Below are 27638 nucleotides of genomic sequence, written 5' to 3'. Positions count from 1 at the left end.
GAGGGAAAGACCCTGACACACGTGACGTCGGCAGCACGAGAACCGCGTGCAGCACGTGCACACCTGCGACTGCAAGTCAAGTATTTCGCATTTTGAAAAATCCTTGCACTTCAACTTACTTACTTCGAAAATGTTGGTGGATGCTTTCTGGGCGACTTTCTTGGTTGCCTTTACAATTTTCCTTGTTTGTCGAGGGATATGGATAAAGACACCGACGCTCCTCATGTTTGCGGCTGCGTATGGCAAGCATCTTCCGGACCGGATAATCGACGTGATACCCATCTTTTTCGTTCCGAAAAGGTGAGAAGTTGCTGCAAATCCTGTTTGAATGAAAATTTGATCGTCGTCCTGCAGCTTTGTGAAGATATGTTTTCTGAATACAATTAGCATCGTGCGTGAACAGTATGGAGACGATGTAGACATTCCGCATACGCTGAGAACATATTCAAGAGATTAATTTGAAAATGATGTGAAACGTCAGTACAATTTGCCCTGGATATACCATACTTTATCCTGTTTTACATTAGATAAATACGTAGTCGACTCCTGATGTAACGAACACTATTGTGCAGGAGAATTATTTCTTTATAGCCGAAGTTCTTTCTTTTACAGAAATACAGTTACACCATACAAATGTTAGGTTCACGATTCGTACTCAACACAAACAACACGATCACACGGCTGGTATCTGACCTGTGACTGTATTAGTGCGGTTGATTTACATGCAGCCTTTGCAAGATACGGTTCATTATTACGAAATCTGCTGACTACAGAAGGTCAATTTTGTATGGGTTCAAACACGGACATGGGCAACGGTACATCGTGAAATTCGCTATAATTATGCGAGTTCGCTATAAGTGGAGTCGACTGTACTCTGAGGACCCTGCCGGTGCTTTTCCCGTTGGCTGACTTTGGATATAGAGTGCCTCGGTCATACAAGTCACGTTGAAGTATGTTGCGCTGAAGTTTCACAATAAGCAGTGTGTGAAGTCATGTCAGTCACGACCATACGTACAACCGGGGGCGGAGCTGGTCCTCCTTTAGGGGGTGCACGGCCACGTACATGTACATGGATGTGTAGGATGGCCGGTGCGTGTCATTCATGGTCATTACGTGCATGCTGGACCTAGGTCGAAATTTTTAGGGGGGGGGGGGGGGGGGGTGCACTTGCCGCCCCCCCCCCCCCCCCCCCCTGCCCCACGCGGGCTACGCCCCTGTATGCTTGTGCACCCTGAATCTACGGCATTGGCATTACAGTGTGCTGTCCGATGATCGCTATTTGCGTGAAACCCGGAGTTTCGGCAACAACACCGTGGCACTACATGTACAGTGCGTACCGGTTATAGCGTGGTCGTGTAAAAGAATATACTGCCTACAAGAATGAACTCTCATGTTTTCATAATCATAACATGGATTTCATGTGCACATTTATTCTTACAAGCAAGTTTATCGTACAGTAGAATATATCGGTCCTAAGAATGGACTTTGTGTAGCGAAACATGCCAGATCAGTACAAAGTATATCGCCTGTAGTAATAACATCCGTCCAAAGCAGTTCTGATCTGACTCGCGTTGGGTCGTAGTGCTGCATGTTTAACTATTGTGGTCATGTAACTCATGTTGCATAGCCACATGGTAAGCCTATGTGACTGTGACCTGCCGCATGCACAGTAGCACTACCTTGTATGTACGATGATCTTCCTGCCTCTGCGCACTTGCACATGATATGTCACACTTGATTTATCGTGTGTAAGAAATATCGGAAATAAGAATAGAAAGTCGTTTTTCAAACACCCACGCTATAACCAATACCTACTGTATTCTCCGTGCGTGTGTGCCAAGCCATGTGGTCGGAGTATGTGACAGTGGTAACACCTGTAGACTACACTCCCAAAGAAGTACAGGGTGGAAAATGGACTCGAAGTCAACGAGATAAAAGCAGAGACATGTAACCAAAGTCACTATCTGGACAGCTGCATGTACCGTATCTTATGGAATATAAGCCGCACTTTAAACACTTTAAAGTCGGTGCGGTGCATTCTATACTGCGATGGTCAAATGAACTGTGAAATACAGGGTAGATGTCTGTATTTCATGACAAAAAATCCGGGTGCCTCTTTTACTCCGGAAAATACGGTGCTTGCTGTTCCAACCTTCTCAAGTCTTGTCAGTGGAGCTCAGACCAATAGGTTGGAAAGGTCACGATCGAGTCTTTATTTTCAGACAACAGTGAAGCATTTTAAATCGACGCAAAGTGTCAAAATAAGGGTGCTCTAGTTGCGAGAAACACAACAAGCTTTGGACGAAGGCAGAACGCTGCAACGCGAACGGGAAAGAATTCTGACCGACCTGGTAGAATGGCCAAGTGTGTGAGGGTGAGGGCACACATGTGCAGGGTGGGGGGGGGGGGGGGGGGTGCACATGTATGTTTGTCTATACGTCCGTCTGTCTGTGTGTATGCCTGGGGTTGCCGGGGATTCCCCTACTCTCTAAACTGATGTGTTCTGTGTTTGAAGTGGATGGCAATGAGTAATTGTCTCCATGAATCAGCCTGCTGCGCTGTTCAGGTTACGACTGACAAAACACTACTACTGCAAAGTAAGAAACTTTCGCTAGAGATTAAATTTCGCTATTTTCGCGACTCCATCACACATTCACTCAGAAATCGCACATTCGCGAATATAAATCGCCGCAAACTGCTATGTACATTGTTTGTAGACAGTAGCAGATCCGAATGAAGAGGTAAAATCGCCAAAGTTTCTCATCGTGAACCAGCCCAATTCATGAAACGCAAACTTTGCGCACCGCGAACGTTTATCGCTTTACAGTATCCGCAATTTTAAAGAAAATTTCCTAAAGAGTATAATAGATGCAGACATGGCCAGACAACAACGAGTTAATGAAATTTTAAAGGATTTTTATTATGTCTGCATCTATTATACTTTTTATTGCACTCATAAAATTGCTTTCTCCACGCCGACTCTTTAAAATTTCCTAATGATTTGTTTTCTACATTGTCTTCTCTATGCCCTCTATGCAGCTGGTTCAAAGTGTTCTACATAATTGGCAGCCTGTGGTCAGCCGCGCTGTTCTATTCATGTTTGAGCGTTTGCCTTGGCAGTGATGAGACATCCAATTCGAAGATCCTGGCGCTGGGCAAGTGGCTCATCCGCTTTCCCGAGTTCACGCATGATGCCGAGCCAGCAACCGCAACGATGACTTCTGTCAGCTCGTCGGACGCCCTGGTGTGTGTGGGTCTGATGTTCCTGCAGGTATGGCGTGTGGTGTATTTGACATCGGTGTTGACTGCTTGGTGATCGCTGATCAGTCTGCCATTGTAGTACGAAATTCAGACGGGCTTTGTGTGTGTTTGTGTGTGTTTGCGTCTGAATCTATGTGTGCATGCGTGTGTGTACACGTGTGTGTGTGTGTCTGTGTGTGAGAGACGTGTGTGTGTGTGTGTGTGTGCATGTGTGTGTCTGTGTGTGAGAGACGTGTGTGTGTGTGTGTGTCTGTGTGTGTACACGTATGTGTGTGCGTGTGTGTACATGTGTATGGTGATGTGGGTGCTTTGTTTGTAGACGAGCCGGCGTCTGTACGAGGAGCTGTTTGTAATGCACCCTTCTCCACGCGCCAAAATGCAGACCTATGTGTTTGTGTACGGCGCAGTATTTTACGTGTTTGCTCAACTGGTAATGATTGAAGGCTCACCGTACGCTCTAGGTGAGTGAAATGTCAATTTTGTGTAAAGCGGGATGCACAGAAGCTTTTTGAGATGGGTTGGACGATGCGACGCGATCTGCGACTGAGGCGTGCGATGCGAACTCGTGAAATACCATTTACAGAAGAAGTTAGCGATGCGTGGCCGCCTTGTGGATTTGGCACAAAGTTCAATATAGGTGGGTACGTCACCATGGTAATCGCGTGGCTTGGTACAACTTGTACAAATTTACAGGCAGCTCTTGAACCTTTGTACAACTTTACTGTAGAAAAGGTCCGAATCGTACGCCAAATCGCTTGTTGCATCGCGAAAGTTGAGCCAAGCTCAACTTCTGCGATGACCCAGTTGCGGCAGTTGCGTGGGCTGCGAGATGGCTATGACTTGGGGATTTCCCGGTTTCGTGGCCGTCGCATCCCGCATCGCGTCGCAAAAATGCTTCTGTGAATCTCGCTTTAGGCCACACCGTTTTTTCTATGTTTCGCGCCCCCAGCGCGCGCGCGCGCGGGTGTAGAATTTTACAGCCGGAGTATTAAAATTTTTTTTTAATCTGTGCATATGCTCAGCTCACATACCTGTTTGCAGTAGCGTAGCATAGCCCTTTTCAGTCTGCTTTGGAAGGTCATGTGACGCGACAGTGTACAAAATTCACCCTGATCAAGGGCGTGCGTATCCAGGGCTATAGTCTGAGGGGTGCTGAAAGTATCATGACAAATTTCTTTAGGTAGCTCAAACTACTTTGGCCATGAAAACCTTTCCAGGGGAAGTGCTGTTTTTTTCCGTGGTAAATTGCTCTCTAGCATGCATTGACCCCAGAAATGGTATTCGTACGAGGCAAAAATACTATTACAATGCCCCTCTATAATCCGGCACACACACACACACACACACACACACACTTGTACTTGTTGCTCACTGCCAAAACTGGTCACATGGGTCTCCCGGGAGAGGGGAGAGAGACAAAACACACATACGCGCACACACACACACCCACACACACACACACACACACACACACACACACACACACACACACACACACACACACACACACACACACACACATGCACATATATGAAGTATATAATAGTATATTTATTTACACAGGGGAAGTGGTCCCGTCCACCGCAAAGAGGGCTCAACAGTGCTGGGATGAACTTCAGCTAGTACACACAATGGAAGCGGTCCTCACCAAGGAAACAAATTCTGTTGCTACTCCGAGTTTCTTGAGTTACCAATCATCAGGCAACGTATCTAACTGAAGGAGGGCTGTCAGGTTCACTAAAGATATACACAGCCACACAGCAAGGCGCACAAAAGGAAAGCATGAAGTGTGAAGGTGAGAGGTTGATGGATGGAGATGGTATAATAATGTCCATAATTGTAACAGGCGCTGAATCGAGCGCGTAAATCCTGAGTACACCGGCGCTGAACAAAGGTTTGGGATGATAGCACATGCCTTGATCCCTGTCAGGTGTCAGGGGGTGCACGTCCAATGTGGCGCAATATTGGCGTTAGTCATTGACACAACGATAATAGTGCAGTGTGTCTGGTTCCAGTGGTCACCATGCTGCTTTGTCCGTGTCACATTGTTATGTGATTCCGTTGAACTTGGCGAGCTGGTGTTTGTTGGCATGGCGACATTTGGCGATGATTTTGCTTCTCTTGTTTATGATCTGCGTCCTGTCAGCAGTGAGGCTGTGTACTTTCTCCGTGGTGCAAAGGCAACATCTCTTTGTTGCGGGGTTGTCCGAACTGGCCTTGTCCATGATTCTCCAGGACAGCTGGTACTCTTTGTTGTTGGTTTTATTTTGCCAGAGGTGTTTGGAGAGCAAGTACACTTACAAATAGAGTTTTTTGAAAATGTCTGAACTTGGCAACCGCCAAATTCTCTTTCTACTCATGCAGACTACCTTCAAGTGCCTTGTTCCTCGGCTCCATCGTGATTCGACTATCTGACCATGCGGACTACCTTCCTCTTCGGCTCCATCATGATTTTGACAATTGGGTCTAAGTTGTTGAGGCTGGTTTCAGTACGCACACGCTTTGCCCGGGATTCATCGTCGAAGTAGCGTTCTTCAGTGCTACTAGTACCGTCATCAGCCACGTCCATGTACTCAATTGAAACGTTCACCTTTGTATACTTCGTCGGAAAGGCGGATGCATGTGCTGCAGTTCAGTACATTCACGATGCGGATAAAAGCCGGAATGTCGACGTCTCCTGCCTCTTGGAATGCGCCTTGGATGCGTCGGGATATCTCTTTTTAAAACTTACGTAACTACTGAGATAGATGGAAGTATGTTCTTTCAGACTCCATCATCATGTGTAACAAAATGGAATCATCTGATTCCGAGAGATCGCCAAAGCCAGACACATCTCCTCCTTCGCTCGGTTTGAGAATGAGATGTCGTTCCTTGTGGAAATGTCCCTGGCTGATGCGGATCAGAAACTCGGCATCAGCGCTTGGTGTCAGGTCTTGTCTGCACGCCAGGCCATTCTCAATGACTTCATGCAGGATACTGCACAAGTCCTTCCAGCGATGGAGCCCAGGTACTTGAATTCGGGGATGCACTCAATATCTATAAATGCAGGCCACAAAGGCGCACAGTCCTCTGCAGAGACGTGGGAACCAGCTACGAGAAACTTGGTCTTCGTTGGGCTGACCGTTCACCCATATTCAGCCGCAACACTATCAAAAGTGACCAAGAGCGATGCATCATGCTGCATAGTCACGAAGAGAAACGAATCATCGGCGAATTGGGATTCGGTGACTGCGGCGATGGGATCAGCACGACGGGTCTTTTGATACAAGCTGCACGCACACACACACACACACACACACACACACACACACACACACACACACACACACACACACACACACAAGCACACACACACACACACACACACACACACATGCACCTGTTCTGTACTTGTACTTGCTCACTACCAAAACTAGTCACGTGGGTCTCCCGCAAGAGGGGAGAAAGACTCAAAAGGAATCTTGGAAAGATGACTCAATTGGCTATTGAACTGCCCAACGTCCGACACCCCCAGAAATCCCCAAATCAGATCTACTCTTTTTTGGCTATCCACACTAGTCGCAAGTATTACCTCCTCTGTGGCCAGGGTAACCGGTACTAACTGCAGCTGGATCCCGGGACAGAATACTCTGATGCCGTCAATCTTTTTTTTTCTGTACCTTGTCCTCACCCACTTACTGAGGTGTGGTGAGCCCATAAATGGAATCATTACCAAGTCCGCCCAGAGTTTTGTGGATTTCAGGGGGTGTCGGCCATTGGGCGGTTCAATAGCCAATTGAGTCATCTTTGCCAGATTCCTTTTGAGTCTCTCTCCCCCGAGTCCCCTCTCCCAGGGAGACCCACTTAACCAGTTTTGGCAGTGAGGAAGTACAAGTGTGTGTGCGTGTGTGCACGTACGTGTGTGTGCACGTATGCGTGTGTGCACGAACGTGTGTGTGCACATGCGTTCGTGCCTTTCTCAAAATCTACCAGGACGTGATCTGCATTCCAGTCGGCGTATTCTAACTTTTCACGGTATGTAGATACAGCAAGATGTTTCAGTTATTATATTCTTTTGCTTGGGTTCAGATGCTCCTGTATCATGTCCCAGTGTACCGACTCTGAGTCTGGTCCGCTACGTGATAGCCACAGTACTGTTCGCCTGGGCCTCCTATCATCAGCACATGTGCCACCGGATACTCGGATCGCTACGCAAGCCAGGGGACACCAAGTACTACGTTCCGCACGGCGATTGGTTCGACTACTCCTCCTCGGCACATTACACGGCCGAGCTGGTGATTTACCTGGCGTTCGGAATGCTTGTCGGCGCGCATCCTAGCTGGTGGTTAGTGTTCGGTGTCGCGTTTACCAGTCTGACGTACGTGTCCTTGAACACGCATCAGTACTACAAGGATAAGTTTGACAACTATCCAGCTTCGCGCGCCGCGATCTTCCCATTCGTGCTGTGAGCCCATAGAGCTGACTCACTTTTTTTTTACCTCACAGCGTCTTGTGAATGCCAATAGAGACGTAGATGTGTAGAATTCCGATTTTATTTTGTTATCTCCTAGCTCCCAAGCATGCACAATATAGCTGGTCTATAATACGGTGCACAACACGATTGTTTATTGCCGGCACAGCAATCACTTTACTTCTTAGAAACTGAATAACCTCGCCCGAAACTGCCCTGGTGGTAATCTTGCAATCCTTCCGTTCAAGAATCACATGTCTGTGCACGCTCAGTGTCTGCTCTGTAGCACTGCCCGGCAAGGCAGGACATCATCCCTCACTTCACCAAGCTCATGATTCCGATTTTGTGTAATATTCACAGTCGATGGTTACTTTCCCGTAGCTCCTTAGAGACGGTATGTTTTGTTGCATGCTGCACTAATAGTCTTGCAGTACATGTAGCATGTTATGCACACGCCTTTGCTAGCTGAGCCAGTGCTTTTGGAAGCTGCTGATACCTAGGTGTTGCGTGCACAGACAGACTGTGTGCCAAGAAAACAGAAATGAATCGCCAACATTCAGACTCTTCTTGATTCCTGCACGTGGAAGAAAAGAGTATGTGTGCACTGTGTGTGTGTGTGCGCGTGTGTGCCAGCGTATGCGTTCCAGCGTATGCATTCCAGCGTATGCGTTCCAGCGTGTGCATGCATGTGCTCATTCGGGACACAAGATAAAATATATACCTCAACTTTGTGTTCAGGGCGCATGTGCTCAGGGCGCATGTGTTCAGGGCGCATGTGCTCAGGGCGCATGTGTTCAGGGCGCATGTGTTCAGGGCGCATGTGTTCAGGGCGCATGTGTTCAGGGCGCATGTGCTCAACACGCTTTAAAAGTAATGCAGCCCCGCCATGAAGTGTGCACGGAAAATCTGTGCGAATAAACATATCAATTGGGCTGATCTTGACAAGTGTTTTTTAACATCCAGTTCACCATCGGCTGGGGCAGAGAAGCATATTGAATTCCTACAGAACAGAGTGTGTGATGGCATTCTCAGCCACGCAAGTAGAGCCCTATCAGTCGAGGTCCAGCTCGAAAAAGTTAGGCGTTGACTTTGCACGCTGTAGAGTGGACATTGGGAATGTGTTCTCGTATGCCGGAGGAATCGTGTCCACAACGTTGAGCCGCATCATCGGATTGGACTTCTGCCTGGAGAGCGGCGCGTGCTGAAGCGGCTCTGTGACCTGCATGACGGCTGCTGTGGCTGCCGCCGGTCGGTACTGCCGCTCGCTGGCTCTCAGGTTGTGCCGGCTGGTGATGAGCTTCTGGCGCTTGCAGATGCGCTGCCAGCCGCGCTGTATGCGCTCCATGGTGGGCTGCTGTGGCGGGGGCGATAGAGTGCTGGAGCTGCTGACGGAGCCCGTCCTGCCACCGCTGTACTCCGAGTTGGTGCTCTCGGCGCGTGGCTCGTGAACCTGAATGACCGGAACTGGACTATCGCAGTCGCTGGACGACGTGCTCGGCTTGACAAACGTGTTCCCGGAGGCAGCTCGCTCCAGTGCCGGCCTGGATAGAGCGGTTTCAGGATCACGAACGGGCACGGGCGGAGGCCGTTTGCCAACGGATGGTCGGCGATAGCCTGCCTCCTCTGGCGTAATGGCCGCCTCCGATCCTTGCTGGCTCGTTTCGCTGGCTGCTCGAGAGTGACGGCTGTCCCCCGCTGGAGATCCACGGGCTTCTTGAATGTCGGACTGCACACTCTGACGCGGTGATGATCCCTGGAGACTTGGCGTTCGAACTCGCTTGTTGCCGGACACTGGAGTGACACGCGGGGAGCGATAGTGCGGCTCTTTCTCCCGACCACTGGGCGGCAAGCGGAGAAAATTGCTGGCTCCAGCCGAGACTGGCAGTTGCATGTCCGACGTCTGTCTTTCCTGGGTTGCAGCCATGTCGGTTATTGGCTGCGAGGCTTTCTGGCGGGCTGCTTCACCAAGCGGAGAGTCCACACAGCTTGGGCTGTACCCCGAATCTGAATCCAACAGACCGCTACTAGTATCGCCCTGTACCGACGCTGACAGGGACGGGGCGGTTATGTCCTCGTAGTCGGCGCCATTGCTGCTGTGATGGCGATTTCTAGGCACGTCGTATATAGCCTCCTCGCTCTCGTACACTTCGACGACTGTCGGCCGTTCGTCGTGTTGCGACGTCGGTGTGTGCCGACCGCCGGAACCAACGTCCGGAAAGCGGAACACCGATGCGGGTATGTTCGGCTTGGCCATGACCGGGTCGGTGATGCGCCGTGACAGTGCGCTACGCTGAACTATCGTCACCGGACTGCTGGGAACGCTTTGCTGAGCCGACGAGTCATGACTGCCCCCCGTCAGCGCCATCTGTGCCAGGTACATGTCTGAAATCTGCTTGGACGTGGTGGCGGCAACGCCGATGGACGATCCCAGCTCTGGCGTGTACGATCTGGACGTCGGCTTCGGCTGTCGGTTGGAGATGACGCGATGTCGGCTGGATGACGACGTTATGCTGGTCGGTGTTGACGCGGTCGTTGTAAGTGACCGATGCGGGCTGCCTTGTCCTGCAGCATCATACCAAAAACAAAGCACAGCATATTATATTTCATTTTATTTCGTTTCCGCAACAGCTTCAACGTAATCTTCCTGCAAACGCCAAGAGTATGATTACCGTACAACACACCATTGCCATTATTTGCTTAGGGCTTCATACTGGTATACATTTCATATCCAGAGTGCAAGGTCTTATGGGATTTTGGGGCCTGATATATTGCGGCCGAATTACGCACTACGGATGTAGCGTCGGTTCTTGTGTAGGACATGACCACATGGGTCAGTAATGGAAGGGTTGGTTGCAACCCTCCAGTCTTTTCCTGCATCAATAGGTCACATAGTGTCGGCCATTTTAGTTCTGACCTCTAGTTATTATCTGCGTCAATGGGTCACATGACGTCGGCTATTCTGGTTCCGCTGCACGTATGCCGGGTAGACTTTCTACCCAAATTTGGTCATATTGCAAAGGGTCTAAAAAAATTCTTTCTTCCAGTGACTGCAGGACAAATATGAGCACCGCACATTCATACTGCGCACAGTATGCACAACAAAAGCTATTAACTACTTGCTCAGCAGTGTGCTCAGTAGTGTGCTCAGTACCTACCGCCTGATCTGTCTGGTGCTGAGATGGCAAGGTCATTGACCTGGTCTGACCGAGACACTTTCATGCCAGTCAGCTCTTCGATTAGTCTACAAGCAATGAACAAACAAGTAAAACCAACGTACCGTGAGTCTGCCGTGGAGATACGGGAATGTTATAGCGCAATAAATAAAGCAAGTTAGGCATTGAGTACGTACACCATAGGCACTGTCTATATGTGTCCTTGAACATGTTACGTGTAGCTCATTGTCCATGCTGTACTCAATGAACTGCTCACTGTATCTATTTGCACTAACATACAGTCTATTCACGATAAGCAATGCGCCATTCTTCGCAAAGCATGTACAGTACCCACGTACGTGTGTACAGTATCCGTGAGTCACACACTCAAGACGACCCTCGTAATTTTCTCCCCAGGACTGCTCGGGCCAAAATGAGACAGACTAGAAGGAGGGCTTGTACAACACTAGCAACAGGAAGAGAGAAGTACGAGAAATGTCATGTATGGCAATGCATGGCAGCAACACGCAACTAACCGTTGCACATCGGGTTCCACAGGTAGCTTCTTGACATCATACGGCTGGCTGATGTTGGGATCTCCAACTGTAGACGATCTAGAGGAGCGTTTGGACCTGCATCACGCATAATGGATCAGGTGTACAGTTGCTCGAGTAAAAATACGTAACAAAGGATAATATGCTAAGCATTCCTTACCACATTTGATCAAAATTCAGATCATTCGAAGTACATCAGGTTTTAGAATGTCATAATAGACTTAGAGACTATCTCAATGACCACTGAAGTTCTCCGCAGCTGAAACAAGCATTGGCACATGGGCCAATCAGCATGTCACGAGCTCCGTGTTGAGCTCTACTGCAAGGCTTACCCAGCGTCCTGCGCCAAATAGCTGTTCCGCTGACCTGGAGTGGATATCAACAATACACATACACACACACACACACACACACACACACCCACATGCGCGCGCACACACACACACACATACACACATGCGTGCGTGCACACACACACATACATGTAGAGAGTGAATGGTTAGACTTCTCATGTGTACTGCACTTACTTATAGAGCAGCACGCTATCTGTCATGTTCACGTTATGCAAGGAATTTTCACCCGCTTTGTTTGATCAGGTCTACTTCACTCGAGGTACCAAATCTCTACTTCTCAGATACACAAAAAATGGAAGAAAGATTGCGAATCATGCCACTTTAAATCAATGCTGTAGCATACTAGTATTCCGTACAGAGACCGGTATAAACCGGTATACTATTATACACGTGTACTTACCGTTGACGATATCATCACTGCACGTCATACAACTGGGTGAAAACTCGCCAAACTGCCCATTGGTGTTCTGTCCAAACCACACGTCAGACTTCGGATCACTGGACAACGGCAGCAACAGGAAGCAAACATGCACACCAGAATGTAAACACACAAATTACAGACAGTCACCTCTCCTGCTTATTTTCTAGATCAGCTAGCTCACCAACGGATACCATGCTTACAACGTGACATTATGTACAATCGGCAATGAAACATTCGACCGCCCCAAACAAAGCTGAACAATACCTTTCCACAACAGTCACCAGTCCACCGGCTTCAATAGGTAACTGCCTATCGCCGCAGTGTTCAATAGTCTCACAGGCTATCAGCTGTCTGGGCGTGCACTGTAATAACAACACCGCAGTGATAACAAATTATCAGTGATGCACATGACAGCATACACATGTGTTGCTACTTCACTACATCGGTGCTGGTAATGTCGACGTGAATGGGAGAAAGCAGCATGCTGGTCGGAGTTCGGAAGGTGTGGCAGAGCTGGAGCCGATGCCTAATGGTCAGAAGAAAAGGAAAATGTCTCTCTGGAAAGGCTCAAATGTATGTTTGAGTTAAGCAGGTGCAACGTTTGAATGTTTGAAGTTCCTACCCAAGCAACCTCTCCCTCCTTGGTTGGTGCAGTGTTTTCATAGAGTACCTAGCAATGTAGATTGTGTCAACAGTAGATGGCCGCACCACAAAGTGGATCAACACATCGCTACACTTCCTCCAACACTACCTCCTTATTTATTACTGCATAGCAACTCCAGCTGATCCCATTCTATCTAAGGCTGTGCATCACAACATACACGGTTAGCCCAGCAGCTTTGAGTTTGCCACTTCATGCAAACAAAATGAATAATGATGTAATTGCATGACCTCTATAGCGGAGCTGCGAATAGTGCAACATTGGGTTATTGTGCTACTTCAGTGTTATATTACTGCATAGCATCTCACCTGCTTGGTCAGCGTGTCAATGGCGGCAAACAACGGCCTGTCCTTGGGCTCGTGTGACCAGCACTTGTGCATCAGTGCAAACAGGTCGATTGGACAGTGGCGAGGTCTAGACAGTCGCCGCCGACACGGAAAGTCTGTCTCTGCCACCACCTGGACGCGGACAAGAGCAACAGAGAAAGGGTATACTGGCTAGGAAAGCACAGTCAACCTTGAGATTAGAGAGGTTCTACAGAGCAAAAATGTGTACGGACTTTCGCTCTACGTCATGAAGTGAGAAGCTTTGCACGAACTTTCGCAACTTTGGACGCGAAACTTGCAGGGAAAGTGAAATGAACTTTCGAGGGAGGTTCCGTGAGATCGGGTCATGGCGTACGTGCACTTGGCGCGTGCAAACTACAAAAATGCGCAGAACACAAATTTCGTGTGAAAATTCGTACACGTTTTCGCAAGGCCCGTCACGAACCTTCGTTCGAATTTTCGTTTTGCAGAACCTCTCTAATAACAACCCTCGATCGTGCACAAGAAAAGTGTCGTTATTGTGCTATTGTTCGCGAGTTGTGTTCATGCCCGAGGTCGTGATCCACAAGATTGACTGTCCTGCCTTTGTTGTAGTTGTTAACGCGTTATGCGTACCTTACCGACTTTTCATTTGAACACTCTAGCTAGGTGAGATCGGTTTAAGGGTCTGGCTCTGAGAAATTAAATTTGATCGCTCTCCGGTGCGTTCTCATAAATTTGTTTCCACTACTGAAGTCATGAGGCCTACTACTTGTAGTAATACTCAACTGGCACGGCCCTACCCTGCGAATATCAGTGTGAAGCTAGTGAACACGCCACCTACACTTGTTGCGGGGAAGGGGGGGGGGGGTATATATAAAATGGCTCAGGCAGAACATACAGATCTGACTACCTTGCACACATGCATTACCTGTACGGCATTGAGTCCGAGCCAAGGGGATTCCCCGTGCGATGTCATCTCCCAAAGCAGGCAACCGTAACTCCAGACATCACCTGCATGCGTGTACTGGTTGGACTTGATAACCTCTGGAGCATGCCTACAACGACACAGAAGGCCAGCGCACTAATCATTTTGCCGAGCAATGAATATACTCTTGCAACAATGTTGCACCTGTGTACACAAGTGCAATGGATTTAAGAACCATTACACACCACTGAAAATGTGGAACTAAGTACATCAGAGAAAAACTGCTGGTTTTAGTCTATGTCAATGACTCAGGACAACTTCAGGACGATTTGCCAATGTTGAGTTTTAGTTGTGTGTGAAATCCAAGTTGTGATGATGTAATGCGCCATCAACAAACACCTCGCCAGAAACTCACCATTTGTACGATGAAGCGGCTGGGTGGGAGTAGTCATCATATTCACCGTGGTAGAAAGAAGCCATCGGCTGTGCCAGCGCAAAGTTTGCCACTTGACACTGCGCACGAAGAGAAAGGCAATTTTTCAAATTTCAGAAACAAAAGCAGCTCCATCACTGGTCAATCTCTGCCCATGTGCACTACAACAACTTGCCTTGTGTTGGACAACTCCGGGGTCTTTCAAACATCCACATCATCTTCGAAGAAAGGAATACCACCCAATATGTAGGCAGTACGGACTAGATATCCAACTTTAGCGGTCCAAGTGCCTGTAGGGGTCAGAAGTATGGTTGAAATTTACACAGTTCCGGGCCGCATGTGCCAGTATTATTATACCGAGGCACAGGTACTCTTCAGGTCCACATTACCCTGGCACACTAATACGTTTGTCATCATACAACCTTCCCACCACTTTAAAAGGAGACATCTTGAACTCACTTCCACTGGACTACGTACTTGCAAACGTTAATCAACGGAACAAACCTGCTTGGCTGATTTCATCAGGACATTGGAGCCCTTCAGCTCTCCGTGCACGAGTCCTTTGCTTTCCAGGTACTTCATGCCCTCGGCGACCTGCCCTGCCAGCTGCATCAGATCCATGAGCAGGAATGCCGAGCCTCGCAGCACCAGCTCCTCGGAGAGAGTTCCTCGGTGACACATGTCCACCACCTGGTACACAGTACACAGGTAACAACAGCAGATTATTTATTTATTTTATTTATTTATTTTTTCACCTCATAGCATGTCAAGACAGCCAATTGAATCGAGGAGGGTGAGACCAACCATTGAAAAAAAGAAAAAAACACGTACAAAAGGGGAGGTTCATGGCTCCAATCGACTTCAATCCACCTTACACACCGGCTTTGACTTCCTATCGAATTTTTACCTTGCATGTACCTGGTACAGCACAAGCCACTTAACACAAACACACGAGCAGCAAAATTTGAGTTCCCACGAAAGAAATTCAGATGGAAATACGCACATCCTACTTACCAAATACGGAGGCTGGTCAAATACAACGCCGTGAAACCGCATGACATTCGGGTGCTCGAGGCCGTGAAGCAGCGCCATTTCCTTGCGGAACTCTCGTCCTTCGATCCTGGACTGCTCCAGCTGCAACAAATATACTTGCCTCTGCAGTAAGATGACAAGAATAGGAAGTAAAACAAAGTCAACAGTTGGATAAGGCTGGTACTTCAGCCATAGATGCTGACAATGTGATTTAGATAACCCGCTAGTTTCCATCCAAATACGGTGAAACCTGTGTTTGCCGGAACCCTGTACCAAGCGGAACTCTGTACCAAGCGGAACTCTGTACCAAGCGGAACCCTGTACCAAGCGGAACCCTGTACCAAGCGGAACCCTGTACCAAGCGGAACCCTGTACCAAGCGGAACCCTGTACCAAGCGGAACCCTGTACCAAGCGGAACCCTGTACCAAGCGGAACCCTGTACCAAGCGGAACCCTGTACCAAGCGGAACCCTGTACCAAGCGGAGCCCTGTACCAAGCGGAACCCTGTACCAAGCGGAACCCTGTACCAAACGGAACCCTGTACCAAGCGGAACCCTGTACCAAGCGGAACCCTGAACCAAGCGGAACCCTGTACCAAGCAGAACCCTGTACCAAGCGGAACTCTGTACCAAGCGGCACCCTGTACCAAGCGGAATCCTGTATTGAGCGGACACATTTTCATGCACCAACGTGATGTGGATCGAACGTGCATCCCTGGATCAAGTATCATCCTGTCACATCAGGACAGTTTCCGCTCCACACGGTCGGACGAGCTGCCCAGGCCTCACCACCACTGCCGTTTCCGTGCTGCCTTCTCGATACATACGTATGTACACTGTATATCATGTGCACATTCACATGTCTGAAGGTTTGTGGTTTTTCAATAAAATAATAAAAAAATAAATAAAAAACACTTCATCTAGGGCAGGTTTTACTGTAAAGGTCATTTTTTAATTATCAGATAAATACTCCCAATACCACTACCTGGCATGCAAGCATAAACTGTAGCAATGCATTCGCATTAACTGATAATGACTGTACATGGCTCTTCTCTCAGTTGCTCTCCACAGCAGATCCAACCGGCCTAGCAAAGAAGCAACTGCATCGTTACACATCCGTAGGCGGCGAAACACACAATTTTGTGCTTTTCCAGGGTCCTATGGTGGGAACCATCTGACCGAAAACGAACTATGAGTCCCATGCACTATCGTATGGAACAAAACAAGCTTGTCAGCAATAACTACATGTACTTGCTGTTGTGGAGTGCTACGGATGGACTGTTCATGCTGGTGTTTGCAAGTGTCGTGTGCTCTTGTCTGGCCGAAAAAAGACCCCGCTACTGCGAAAACCGTGAGTGTCAGAACTGGGAATCAAGCTAGGGGCCTTCTCAAAATTGAGCAATACTCTACCCTGTACGCCATGGTGCAGTAAAAGTAGAACCAGATTATCTGCTCCAGTCCAGTCAGAAAAGGTGGGCATCGGGTTTTCCTGAATAGCAATGAAAAGTTGAAAGCCTGGCCTTTTTTTAGATTATCCTCTGGTGAAAGTCTACAAAATGGCCACGAAATTCATCCTATTCTCGTTTGAGGTCAGAAAATCATACCTTGTGATGTGTAAATCCAGCCGTGATCATGTAAGGCCTGGCCAAATAGCTAGCGCCCGTATTGTTAGGCGAGCTCACTGTTTTTGGCCTGGTTTCACATTACTAGGACTGGATGTACACATCACGGTGTACAGTGCGCGAGATTGCAACCCACACAGTCAAACGAGGTTAAAGCGAATGATGCCATGGTGGCGAGTCAGCGGCAACGCATATGCAGGCCTGACAGAACCAATCCGGTTGGTCAGGCCATGACCGGACCAACTCTTTGGCCGCCAATGTGTGATTACTAATGAAAAAGGTCATGTGTCTACCCTCCTTAGTCCATATCATACACAACGTGTGAAAGGCTAGGATATGGCCAGACCAATCAAAAACTGCCTCCGCCGATCCTGTTGTGGGTGCTATGTATGCACCGTGAGTCAGCCAGACAGCTTATGGGCGCTTTGAGTATTCAGCGTGAGTTTGCTAGTGCTTTGCTGACTGATTCTCTGTGCCGCAAGTTTGCCAAAGCATCTCAACTGAGGATGTGATCGCATAGCCTCTATTCCAAAACCGTTTTTTTGCGGTTGAATCCAGCCGAAACTGGATTTTATAATCACCCAAAGTGCATCTTGATCTGAGTGAGCATGCTGCTAGTACACTGTACCTTACTGTCTAGAATTGGCTGGTATCTGGGGAAGGAACGGCTACAAATTGTGAAGTACGAGTACAGTTGTGGCCGAAGAAATCCAACCCACGTGCGGAAAGCAGCGCCAAGGCTCATGCGGCCCCTGCGGCCCTCGGATCAGTTTTGGGAACATGTATGATGTAATTGAATTGCGCTACTTTCGACCCGCGGGTCGGATTTCTTTGGCCACGACTGTATTTGCGACGGAAATGATGGAGCGTATGATGAGCAATTATTTGAAACATGCTGCATACTAGCACATTGAAGAGATCTCTATCCTTTAGATTCAATTGGTAACTCTGTCTCCTCACCTCCTCCCCGTGTGAGACGCGATGAAGGCCTTCATACACGCTACCAGCCCTATCAACTGGGCCATGGCGATGACGCTCGCGGAAAGCGCAGTTACTAGCTATCGTCCAGCTCGGCTTTTGTGGCTTCCAGGCTGCGAGGGCGTTCAGTGCGCTGTGCTCGTGATTCCGATTGCGTACACTTGCCAATGGTGATGGCACTCCACCTGAAGTGCGCTTCTCCGCCGCTCCTCCGCTGACTTTGTCACTGGTACCGCTGGGCTTCTTCAGGACCTGAAGGAATCAAAAACAAAATAATAATTGATGGAATGACCATGTGCAGGCATTATCCGATTATGTTTGACTTACACTTTACAGTCTGTCATGGAACCATCAAGGAAAATCACAAGTAACTGAAACTGTGATGATTGCCATTGTACCGATCGCCCGCGTGTGCATCTGTGCTGAATCAGACTACAGACTGTAGATAGTCTACCGCCTTTACCATGTTTACAGGTGCACGCATGTGACGATTTGAGATTGAACTTATGAACTAAGGTCGTTGCCATGGCTTTCGAACTGTTCCTTTTAAATTTCCTGAGGCAGTGAGGGTATCATATTCATAGATTCAGTCGACTAGTCATGTACATCATTGTACCAAGAGTTCATAACCCCCACATGAACTCTTGATTGTAGATCTGCACCGCTTCGTTTTGGCTCCATTGTGACCCCGTTACACCGATCTGCCCGTACACTCACTGTATTCCCACAAGTCAAGGGTCATTGTTACTGTAATGATTATGTACAGTGTAGCTCCGAGTGTGCCTAGTGTATTTTAGTGGCGGGTTCTGGTGGTGTCCACCGGCCTTCACCGCAAGTTTCTTCATACCTATGTGCCTAGATCTACGATCCTCAGACCAGCACTGTGCTTTGGTTCATCGGTTAGACTAGAGTTGTTTTTAGCACGACCGTGGCTAGTTCACCATGAACAAGAACGACGAAGAGGTGCATGATTTTGGCACGCATCACGCATTCACGCAAACAACTTGAAGCGTGTATGGGCAAGATCCAAACCACCAGAGAGTCATCCGCTCCATACGGCTGGGGAACATCCGGCAATCTAGTCCAGCGCGGCGCTTCTCTGAAGATCGACTTCCGTATGAGATGATCGCGCATGCCGGGAGATTGTGAGCGGGGGTGAGCGTTTGGTAGATCGACGCACAGCGAAAATGTGTACTGGCGCAGGAAAAGTAAACATGTTACCTGCATCCTGGCTAAGAACAGTGAACTCCATCTCTCAGAGGATCAACTGCTCTGCTTCACTTTCCATCAGGGTGATACAGGCAGCGAGTACTTCGAAGTAAATATTGAGATGCATAATTATGAAGGCTGCTAAACTGATGTCACGCACTAAAAAATGAATTGCAGTATCTAAAGATAGACCTGGAATAGTTGAAGGAAGTAATTATCTGTAACCGGATCTCCATGCAAATATTTGTGCCTTGCCTCGTCACTAATGAGCATTGCCAATATCATAAATGTGTGAGCAGGGCTAGATATAATTTCGATCGACTCAGGACAGACTCTCGACGGGCCACATGTTTGACATGCACTTGAGGAGATCGACTTTCAACGGTACTAACAAGTAACAGTCAGTACTGAGTAGTAACACTTCACTCTGCAGTATCTAAAGTGAAATGTGCTTCAGTAGGAGGGACTCAACTGTTGTGTGGCAAGACTGGCCTGCGAGGTATAAATACTCATTTCTCCGTTGTTGTTTTAGACGCTCGCTAGAGCTGCACCATTGCCAACCATGTACAGCTGAACATGGCGTTTGATAATGCTACAATCATATATTATAATACAACCCAACAGTACGCTTGTACGTGAAATATAAACCGTCATACAAACCGAGGCGATGCCGAGGTTTGTATGATGGTTTATAATTTATATTTCACGTACAAGCGTAGACCTACTAGTGGGATGTATTATACTTATGCTGACCTTCATACAAACTGACAGTCAACTTCTTCCTGTTTCTATGGTGGCGGTCTACATGTATATGGGGTTTGTATGAGGTTTATATGCCCAGTATAAGCCGCCAGCATGATGGGCAAGTTGACTGGAAGTTTGTATGAAAGGTCAGCATAAGCTATCATACCTGTACAAGGGTCTAATTCCTTGGCCGACAACGCTCGAAATACATGTATTGGCAGCTTCTGCTCGAAAAGCAGTGAAATTGGCAGAACCACACAAAGCGTATGGCAGGCAATTCCTCAAATTCTGCTCTTCTTCTTTTTCCATGTACCATACATACATGGAAAATACCAGGGGCAATTCTGGCAATTCTTCTGCTGGAATTATCCACCAAGGGCTAAACTATGTACGAGGAATATCCCCACGTGAGGCCCGCGACGTACTTGACAAAGCCTGGAAGGACTGGGCCTTGGACTACGGAGGCAAGGGAGGAAGATAGACACTGCTTGTGCTACGTTGAGGTATTTACGTCCCATAACCATCTTCCTCTACCCTACACGCAGACACAACTCTCTTTTATTTTAAAATGCAATGACAAATTGGTTGGAGCAGACCTAAACAATTTGCCTTGCCGGTATAATGTGAAGCTGAAGGATCGATGCCTCGCCACGGTACCTGTGAATTATTCGGTCACCCTTATCGCTTACTAGATCAGTAAAATACTATAGTGCCCAAACGCCAATATAACGATGTCACAAACAACTGGGGACTCCCCCTATCACGTTTTCACTTGCACATGTAATTTAGTGTCGAATTTACGCGGATATCTGCTGATATCTTCTTTCCAAAAATTCACACACCCAATTTTTATTATGATTTCTATGGAGTGTGGGCGCAGTACACGAAGAATGCGATCCTAAGACGAAAAAATCAGGAACGATCGGCGACGAACATAGCGCAGGGGAACAGCAGTAGCTTAACCGACTCTCTTCACTGCACGTTTCATGGTCAATTTGTGCTAATCGTGTAAGGTCAGAGTCGGCTGACCGCGATGTTACTAGCTAGAGTAGAGTTTTAACGCTGTTAAATACATCATGCAGCTCCATACGATTTTGTGAGCCTGCCATGTTTGGTCTATGCTAGCGTGTGTGCATGGCTTTCACGAAACCGCGTTCACTGACCTTCTCGCTGAGTCTTGACCACTTCCATCCCTTCTCCTCCTTCATGTGACGCTTCAGCCTGGTCTGCTCTAGATGGCTCATCCCCACCTCGGTGAAGTCGGCGGGACGCATGTCCTGCAGATGGGCAACTCGCTGTACGCCGATCTGCCTCAACGGCTCAGAGAACGCTTCCAGGTCGGCCTTGCGCAGCAGCTGCAGCAGCTGCTCATTCTCCTTGCTCTTCTCCTTAGTAGCCATTTCGTGAAGGAAACATGTAATATCCGCTTACGGTGCTTTCCTGGGTATGCCGTGATCAGGTGATGCCGGCCAGGTGCAAGGTTTTGTTTAGGCAAGGATGAACTTTCTCTCACGTCAACCCGACCGACATTGCAGCCTGCGCCGCTCTTGCCTTGATAGCCAGGAACTCAGAACTCAGGCCGACTCCGAGGCAAGGGTGATGGTCTTGTAAAACTGTGTGCAAACGTTCTCTCGATAACTCTAACTTCACTGCTCTGTGATAGGACACCGTCTGCAAGACATCTACGTGTAGAGTCATCATGCTCTTGCAGTCATGGTCGTAAGTGTTCACTGGTTCTCGGGAGCTCGCTCAATCATGAGCGCTGTTTCAAGCAGAGGCGTACTGCAGCGTTCGCCTGTCTTGTTGGGCCACGTCTTGTTCTCCTCTTTCTGGACAACGTCCGCTTCTCGCTCGTAACCCTGGCAAAACTATGTCCTTACTACCTTCGCGAATGCACTGTAATAGGGCGGAGTGACGTAAAGAGTGTCAAAATGGCCGAGCAGGATATTCAAACGCTTCAATATTGCTATACTTGCCCGTGGATGACAAAATACCATTGGCCGTCCGCGGAATGCCCGCGTATGGCAGGCGATGATAGAGAAATTGGAATTTTCGCGGGCGTTCATAAGCCTAGCTAGAATTGAGGCACACCAGAGGCTGGAGTGCTCTGTGAGAGGAGAGTGATTCTCATCATCCTCGTAGAGTTGGCAATTGCTATAATCACACGTTCCCGGTCAGGCTTGTTCTCACTTCACGCCCTCAAGCAGTTCGACGGAAGCCACCCAAGGGTGGTCTACATACACATGTAAGGGTAGTAACTGTTGTACTGTAGTCTCGTCATTGGAGCTCGTTCAAGCCAAGTAAAGGTTCAGTTCTGTTTGCACTGAAACGGCGACAATTGCGCAGCTAGCAGCAGACCCTTGGCCGTGGCCCACCATGTCACGTGTGGGGCACGGGTGAGTGTTACTGTAGTACATCGTGTGCTATGACTCTACCTTTGGCTTTGGTCTAGCAAACCAAACCATGCGAAATACAGTTCCAGTGCATCTGTACAGGTATGTATGGCATGGGGAGAGTTCATAGAATCATACTCGTGCTGTCTGCCGGACCGGTACATGTACGCCGCACAAGTGCACTGGTGACGTCTAACATTCTAATTATTGTCGCGAACCGCTGAATTCGCAGCTTCTTAAACAGAATAATAGTTCATTTTGGGTACCTGTACGGCAAATTTTGATCTACGAAGGGTCAAGTTCAGAACACAAGTCATCCATTGTACCGTGTCTGCTACTAAGGTCACCTTGATACTCTCATTCTCCCTCTTCATGCCCTCTCTCCCTAATTCTCTTTCTATTCTCTCTTTCTATTTTATTCCTTACTCTGGTTAATGACATCATCGACAAGAAATATGTGTACCACTGAACAGGTCTACTTACTTATGGCTACTTGCAATGTGCTGGTGCTGCACCAGCGTGTTGCATTGTTAGTGTCTTTGAATAGTTTGCGTATGATCAAGTGTTTGTTCACCTATATTTTTCCCTTTTTTCGTTTTTGGTTTTGGTTTTTCTCTTTTTCTCCCCTTCTCTTCTGGTATCATGTCTAACATTGGGTGTGGCCCAAGCGAAGGCTAGGCTAACGCCGAGGCCAACGCGAAAGGGCTGATGATGATGATGATGACTCTCCTTTACTCTTCTATTCTCTTGATTAAGTCACCTGATGATTGCGTTGTGCAGGACACTCTGAGTTGCCGCGAACTCTGTAAACCTCATTTCTGCCTAGTTTTGTGCCTAGTTTTGTGTCTAGTTTTGTGTCTATTCTCTTCACCTAACATACATCCCTTGTTTAAACGATTTACTTGTAGGTCTTTATAATTTTGCCGCGGAGGATTGACAACGAAACCGAGACGTCGAGGTCGGTGGAGTCACTCCTGCATGATTCGCAATATTGTATGATGCTATTTTGTATATAGTATATTCCCATTCCACTTCTGCTTTAGTGTAGCCCTGAGGTTGACTCACTTATTTATTTTCTTCCCTTCCTCTCTCCGTATTTCTGCCCCCCGCCCCCATCTCTCTCTCTCATTCCCTCTGTCGTCCACAAGACTAGTATCAAAGGAGGCGAAATCGCCTGTTTGTGGTGCGACGTTAATTAAACTTCTACAACAACAACAACAACAACAACAACAACAACAACAACAACAACAACAACAACAACAACAACAACAACAACAACAATAACAACAACAACAACAACAACAACAACAACAACAACAACAACAACAACAACAACAACAACAACAACAACAACAACAACAACAACAACAACAACAACAACAACAACAACAACAACAACAACAACAACAACAACAACAACAACAACAACAACAACAACAACAACAACAACAACAACAACAACAACAACAACAACAACATGAGTGGCACAACATGTTCTGCATCTGATGGCTACTGTATGTGATTTCGAACGCTAGAAAGAAGAAGAAGAAAGGAACTACTAGCACTAGTAGTAGTGCTTGTGCTCTGTGCAAGCGACACATTGTACTGTCTGCGGCCGGATGATGTTGGCAGTGCAAGATCATGATGATTGTAGGAGACGATGTTTGCTTCCTGTGTAAGTGTGTATGCATACACTGATGAAAGCAGGACTCTTTGTATTCATGCGTGTCTTGTACAGAGGCAGTACATGTAGGATAGTTCAGTCACTGCTCAATGCACGTGATGAGCAGAGAGGGAAAGACGCAATAGGTTGATCTACACAAAGGAACATTTTTACAGAGGTCTCTTTTTGTTGTAACTCGGAGATTCCTGGTTCAACAACCCATCATCACTGAAGACAACAGCTGCGTGGTGTGACTGCTTGGTTGTTGAACCACGAAACTGCGAGTTACTTTCCTTTGTGCGGGCCTCTTGCACTGTAGAGTCTACATAATGATATTCACCCAATGCTGTAGATAGCAAGCTGTTTTCGGCCATAAAGGCCTCATCAGTACAGCTACTATTAAGATAGTTCGTCGCTCTAGCGCCAGAATGCTCAAACTACGAAAAGTAGCGGGCAATGCGTAATGTTGCAGCACTGGAGCAGCCTACCGAGAGTGCTCAACAAGACGAATGTCGAGGAGCATAATACCCAATGCTATAGACAGCAAGCTGTTTCGGTCATAAGGGCCTCATCATTACAGCAACGAGCTCTAAATAGGCCGGGAATAATTATTGTATTCAATGTATGTACTCTCGTCACTGAAACCTCACAATGCCACGGAGTTCCTATTCTTAACAAGGTGGAGTTTGTTGACGCGTTGTCATTACGATATGGCTGGCCCTTGCGGGACATTCCAAGCTCGTGCGTGTGTGGTGCGGGCCTCAGCGTCGATCATGCGGCAACGTGCCCTACTGGGGGGTACCCCACTCTCCGGCACAATGCTCTGCGTGACCTGATTGCCGAGGCCATGGATGCAGCCATCCCCGATGTGCGGATTGAGCCTCCGCTGCTCCCACTCGAGGGTGAAGCGCTCCCTGGTGCCACGACTAACCGGCGTCCGGAGGCTCGTCTGGATATCTGCGCAAGGGGCTTCTGGTCTCGGCAGCAAGAAGCATTCTTTGATGTTAGGGTGACTCATCCTTCAGCGTCCTTGCTGTCGAGAGCGGAGGTTCTTGCTCAGCTAGCCAGGAATGCGCAACAGAAGAAGAGAGCATACCTGCAGAGGGTAATACATGTGAAGAGAGGTGCATTCACGCCCTTGGCTTTTGCTACCAATGGTATGTGCAGCCAGGAGTGTTCACGTGCCCTGAAGAATTTGGTTGGCTTAATTATCAACAAGCATCCTGATTTACATTATTCAAGCGTTATGGCAAGATTGAGGTGCTGTATCTCTTTCTTGCTATTAAAATGGTTTGTAACGTGCTTTCGTGGATGCAGGGCTTCCTATTTGCGTCGCCGAGCACGCTCATCATTTTCTCGATCAATGCCGCTTGCATGAATTGTAGGCTAGTTGCATCAATAATAGTGTGTTCTGTGTCTTTTGCAGGCATGCTTGGTAAAATATTATGTTTTCCTTGTTAATACTTGAAGAAATAACGACCTACTTCTTGCGTAGGGATGAATAATTATCCGATTGACGATGGGAATTAACCGTATTGCGTGACTGATCCTTTCAATGTTCTAATCTTTCAAGTGACTTTTCCTTTTCCACCTGCACTCCTCCTTGGTTTCCCTTTTCTCTCTAGCTCCTCTCTTGTACCTTCTTGGTATTATTCACTTAAATGTGGATATTAACTGGTTTGAGGGAAAGAGACAAACGGGAAAAGTCTGAAGAAAAAAATTGACTGTCACCACCAGGACTCGAACCAGGGACCCTCGCTTGTAGCCAGCGATGCTCTAACCACTGAGCTATGGTGTTAAATGTGGATCTTTGAATAAAACAAGTTGGCTCCTGAGCCGGATCAGATCACAATCCTAGCCTCGGCAACCGCCAGTGCGGTAGAAGCAGAGACAAGGCAGTGGATCGGTCGGCGGGCACCCCGAAGACAGGCAACACTTGCTCTCAGGAGGGGAAGCTCATCCGGGCACGAATCCAGGCCATGACAGAGGAGGAGGCTTCACGAGTCTTCGCGGACAACATGGAGGCAATGCGCTTGTAAAGAGAAATACAGTAAAACCTGTAACTAACGACCACCCCTTGGTGCCCGGAAAAGTGGTCTTTAGTGGCAGGTGGTCTTTAGTTAGAGGTTTGCACCGCATGACCATATATGGATCCCATTATATGATATGTATATCAAAATGCAGATAATACAATCCCCCACCACTTGCGCACTGACATTGTTCTTTCAGATCATACAACACTTGGAGAGAGAGAAAATCAAGTTTTATTGCAGACATTAAATTCAGCTCCTACTTCTGAAGCCAGGAGTCAAGAGTTCCCAGTTGAAGCTTCTCTTTGCGCTGGGCTTCAAGTTTGTTCATGAAGGCACCAAGTTTCTCTACATCCATTGCCATGGTAGACAAGCCACGCTGCAACGTAAACTGTTGCAATGTTGAGATGCAGGACAGTGCTTCTTTGCCGGATACTTCTCTGACTTCTGTGGACTCAGTGTGACCTGGTGACTGAGCTGTGTGATTGCACTTCGACAGAGAGCCGCTCAGTCTTAGTTTCTCCTTCGAGTAGTAAACATCGATCAAAGAGCGCTTTGGATGCGCTCTCCAAGACGTTTCCTATCATGTTTGTTCTTGACAGCACTTGAAATTATGACAGGTGTAGTGCAGTCCACACTGATTCCACAGTCAAAATGAGACTGCGTTCATTTGTCCAGCTGTAGTATCGAAACAGTCCTTTCAGGACCATGGAAAATCATCAACATTTCGAGAAGGAGCTTCGAGCAATGTTTGATTTCCTACATCGCGGTCGCTAGTTACGGGTCAAAATTCGACATTGGGACAAGAAAAGGCGGTCGCTGGTCGCGTTCAGCAGGTAGTCGCTAGTCACAGTGCATTTTGAATGTGAGACCGTCCGTGCCTGACGAAGTGGTCTGTAGTACCAGGCTGGTCGCTAGTCACGGTGGTCGTTAGTTACAGGTTTTACTGTAGCTGAATTGCCCATGCCACCATGTGCCAAAAAAACCACAGCGATGAAGCCCGCCCGCTCAACGTGCTGAACCCTTTCTCCGTAGGCCCGGCGCTTCTCACGTTCGTGTCGCTTGTAGCAGGATGCCGCAGATGATGAGCGATTCGATGGAGCGTGCGGGTTGAAGACCCGGACGTCCAGGTAGCTCCGTTCAAACCGGCCGCCATAGATACCGCACGCGACAACATCCAGCCGACCCAGGTCATCCCGCACAGCTGTGCGATAGCGCAAGTTCTCCCCGGACAACAGCGGGAGGGTTGGCTCGACGTTGACGTCATGCGCCACACGACCGAGCAGCTGCGACGAAATCCCTCATGTCCTCACCTCATTGTGCCGCATGATAATGAAGCCGCCCGTAGCGCAGGAGAGAGCATGACTGTGCAACACTAGTGAACGGTGCACCACACGAGCAGGTTGATGGCAGTCGGTCCGGGTGCCACCCATAGCGAAGCGCCAGCCC

The 27638-nt window shown here is 48.0% G+C and overlaps 2 protein-coding genes across 2 annotated transcripts; one reads left to right on the top strand and one right to left on the bottom strand.

The window, feature by feature from the left end:
* The first annotated feature begins 97 nt into the window (after positions 1-97).
* On the top strand, positions 98-8277 carry LOC135818372 (uncharacterized). Its single transcript, XM_065331731.1, has 4 exons — positions 98-300; positions 3040-3271; positions 3581-3722; positions 7330-8277. Exons 1-4 carry the CDS (start codon positions 131-133, stop codon positions 7707-7709), a joined length of 924 nt encoding a protein of 307 aa, XP_065187803.1. The 5' UTR covers positions 98-130; the 3' UTR covers positions 7710-8277.
* LOC135818371 (tyrosine-protein kinase sid-3-like) lies at positions 8259-21756 on the bottom strand. Its single transcript, XM_065331730.1, has 13 exons — positions 21267-21756; positions 18133-18402; positions 15533-15673; positions 15023-15208; positions 14501-14598; positions 14089-14215; positions 13161-13310; positions 12456-12553; positions 12171-12268; positions 11750-11783; positions 11400-11495; positions 10867-10952; positions 8259-10273 (listed from the first exon to the last, which is right to left on the bottom strand). Exons 1-13 carry the CDS (start codon positions 21501-21503, stop codon positions 8763-8765), a joined length of 3132 nt encoding a protein of 1043 aa, XP_065187802.1. The 5' UTR covers positions 21504-21756; the 3' UTR covers positions 8259-8762.
* Between the last annotated feature and the right edge of the window lie 5882 nt (positions 21757-27638).

This window comes from Sycon ciliatum, chromosome 5 (assembly GCF_964019385.1).
Source record: "Sycon ciliatum chromosome 5, ocSycCili1.1, whole genome shotgun sequence".
NCBI lineage: Eukaryota > Metazoa > Porifera > Calcarea > Leucosolenida > Sycettidae > Sycon > Sycon ciliatum.
Note: the sequence above shows the minus strand (reverse complement) of the source record. Positions and strands in the feature narration are given on the sequence as shown.

Bases quoted from the DNA above. Each gene is read 5' to 3' on its own strand.
- LOC135818372 (XM_065331731.1), top strand. From the start codon at position 131: ATGTTGGTGGATGCTTTCTGGGCGACTTTCTTGGTTGCCTTTACAATT. The intron at 3,272-3,580 runs GTATGGCGTGTG...CTTTGTTTGTAG, and splicing joins TGGGTCTGATGTTCCTGCAG to ACGAGCCGGCGTCTGTACGA. The intron at 3,723-7,329 runs GTGAGTGAAATG...GCTTGGGTTCAG, and splicing joins AGGCTCACCGTACGCTCTAG to ATGCTCCTGTATCATGTCCC.
- LOC135818371 (XM_065331730.1), bottom strand. From the start codon at position 21,503: ATGGCTACTAAGGAGAAGAGCAAGGAGAATGAGCAGCTGCTGCAGCTG. The intron at 18,403-21,266 runs GTCAGTGAACGC...TGATTCCTTCAG, and splicing joins GGTCAAGACTCAGCGAGAAG to GTCCTGAAGAAGCCCAGCGG. The intron at 12,269-12,455 runs GTATTGTTCAGC...GCCGTTGTCCAG, and splicing joins CTGGTGACTGTTGTGGAAAG to TGATCCGAAGTCTGACGTGT.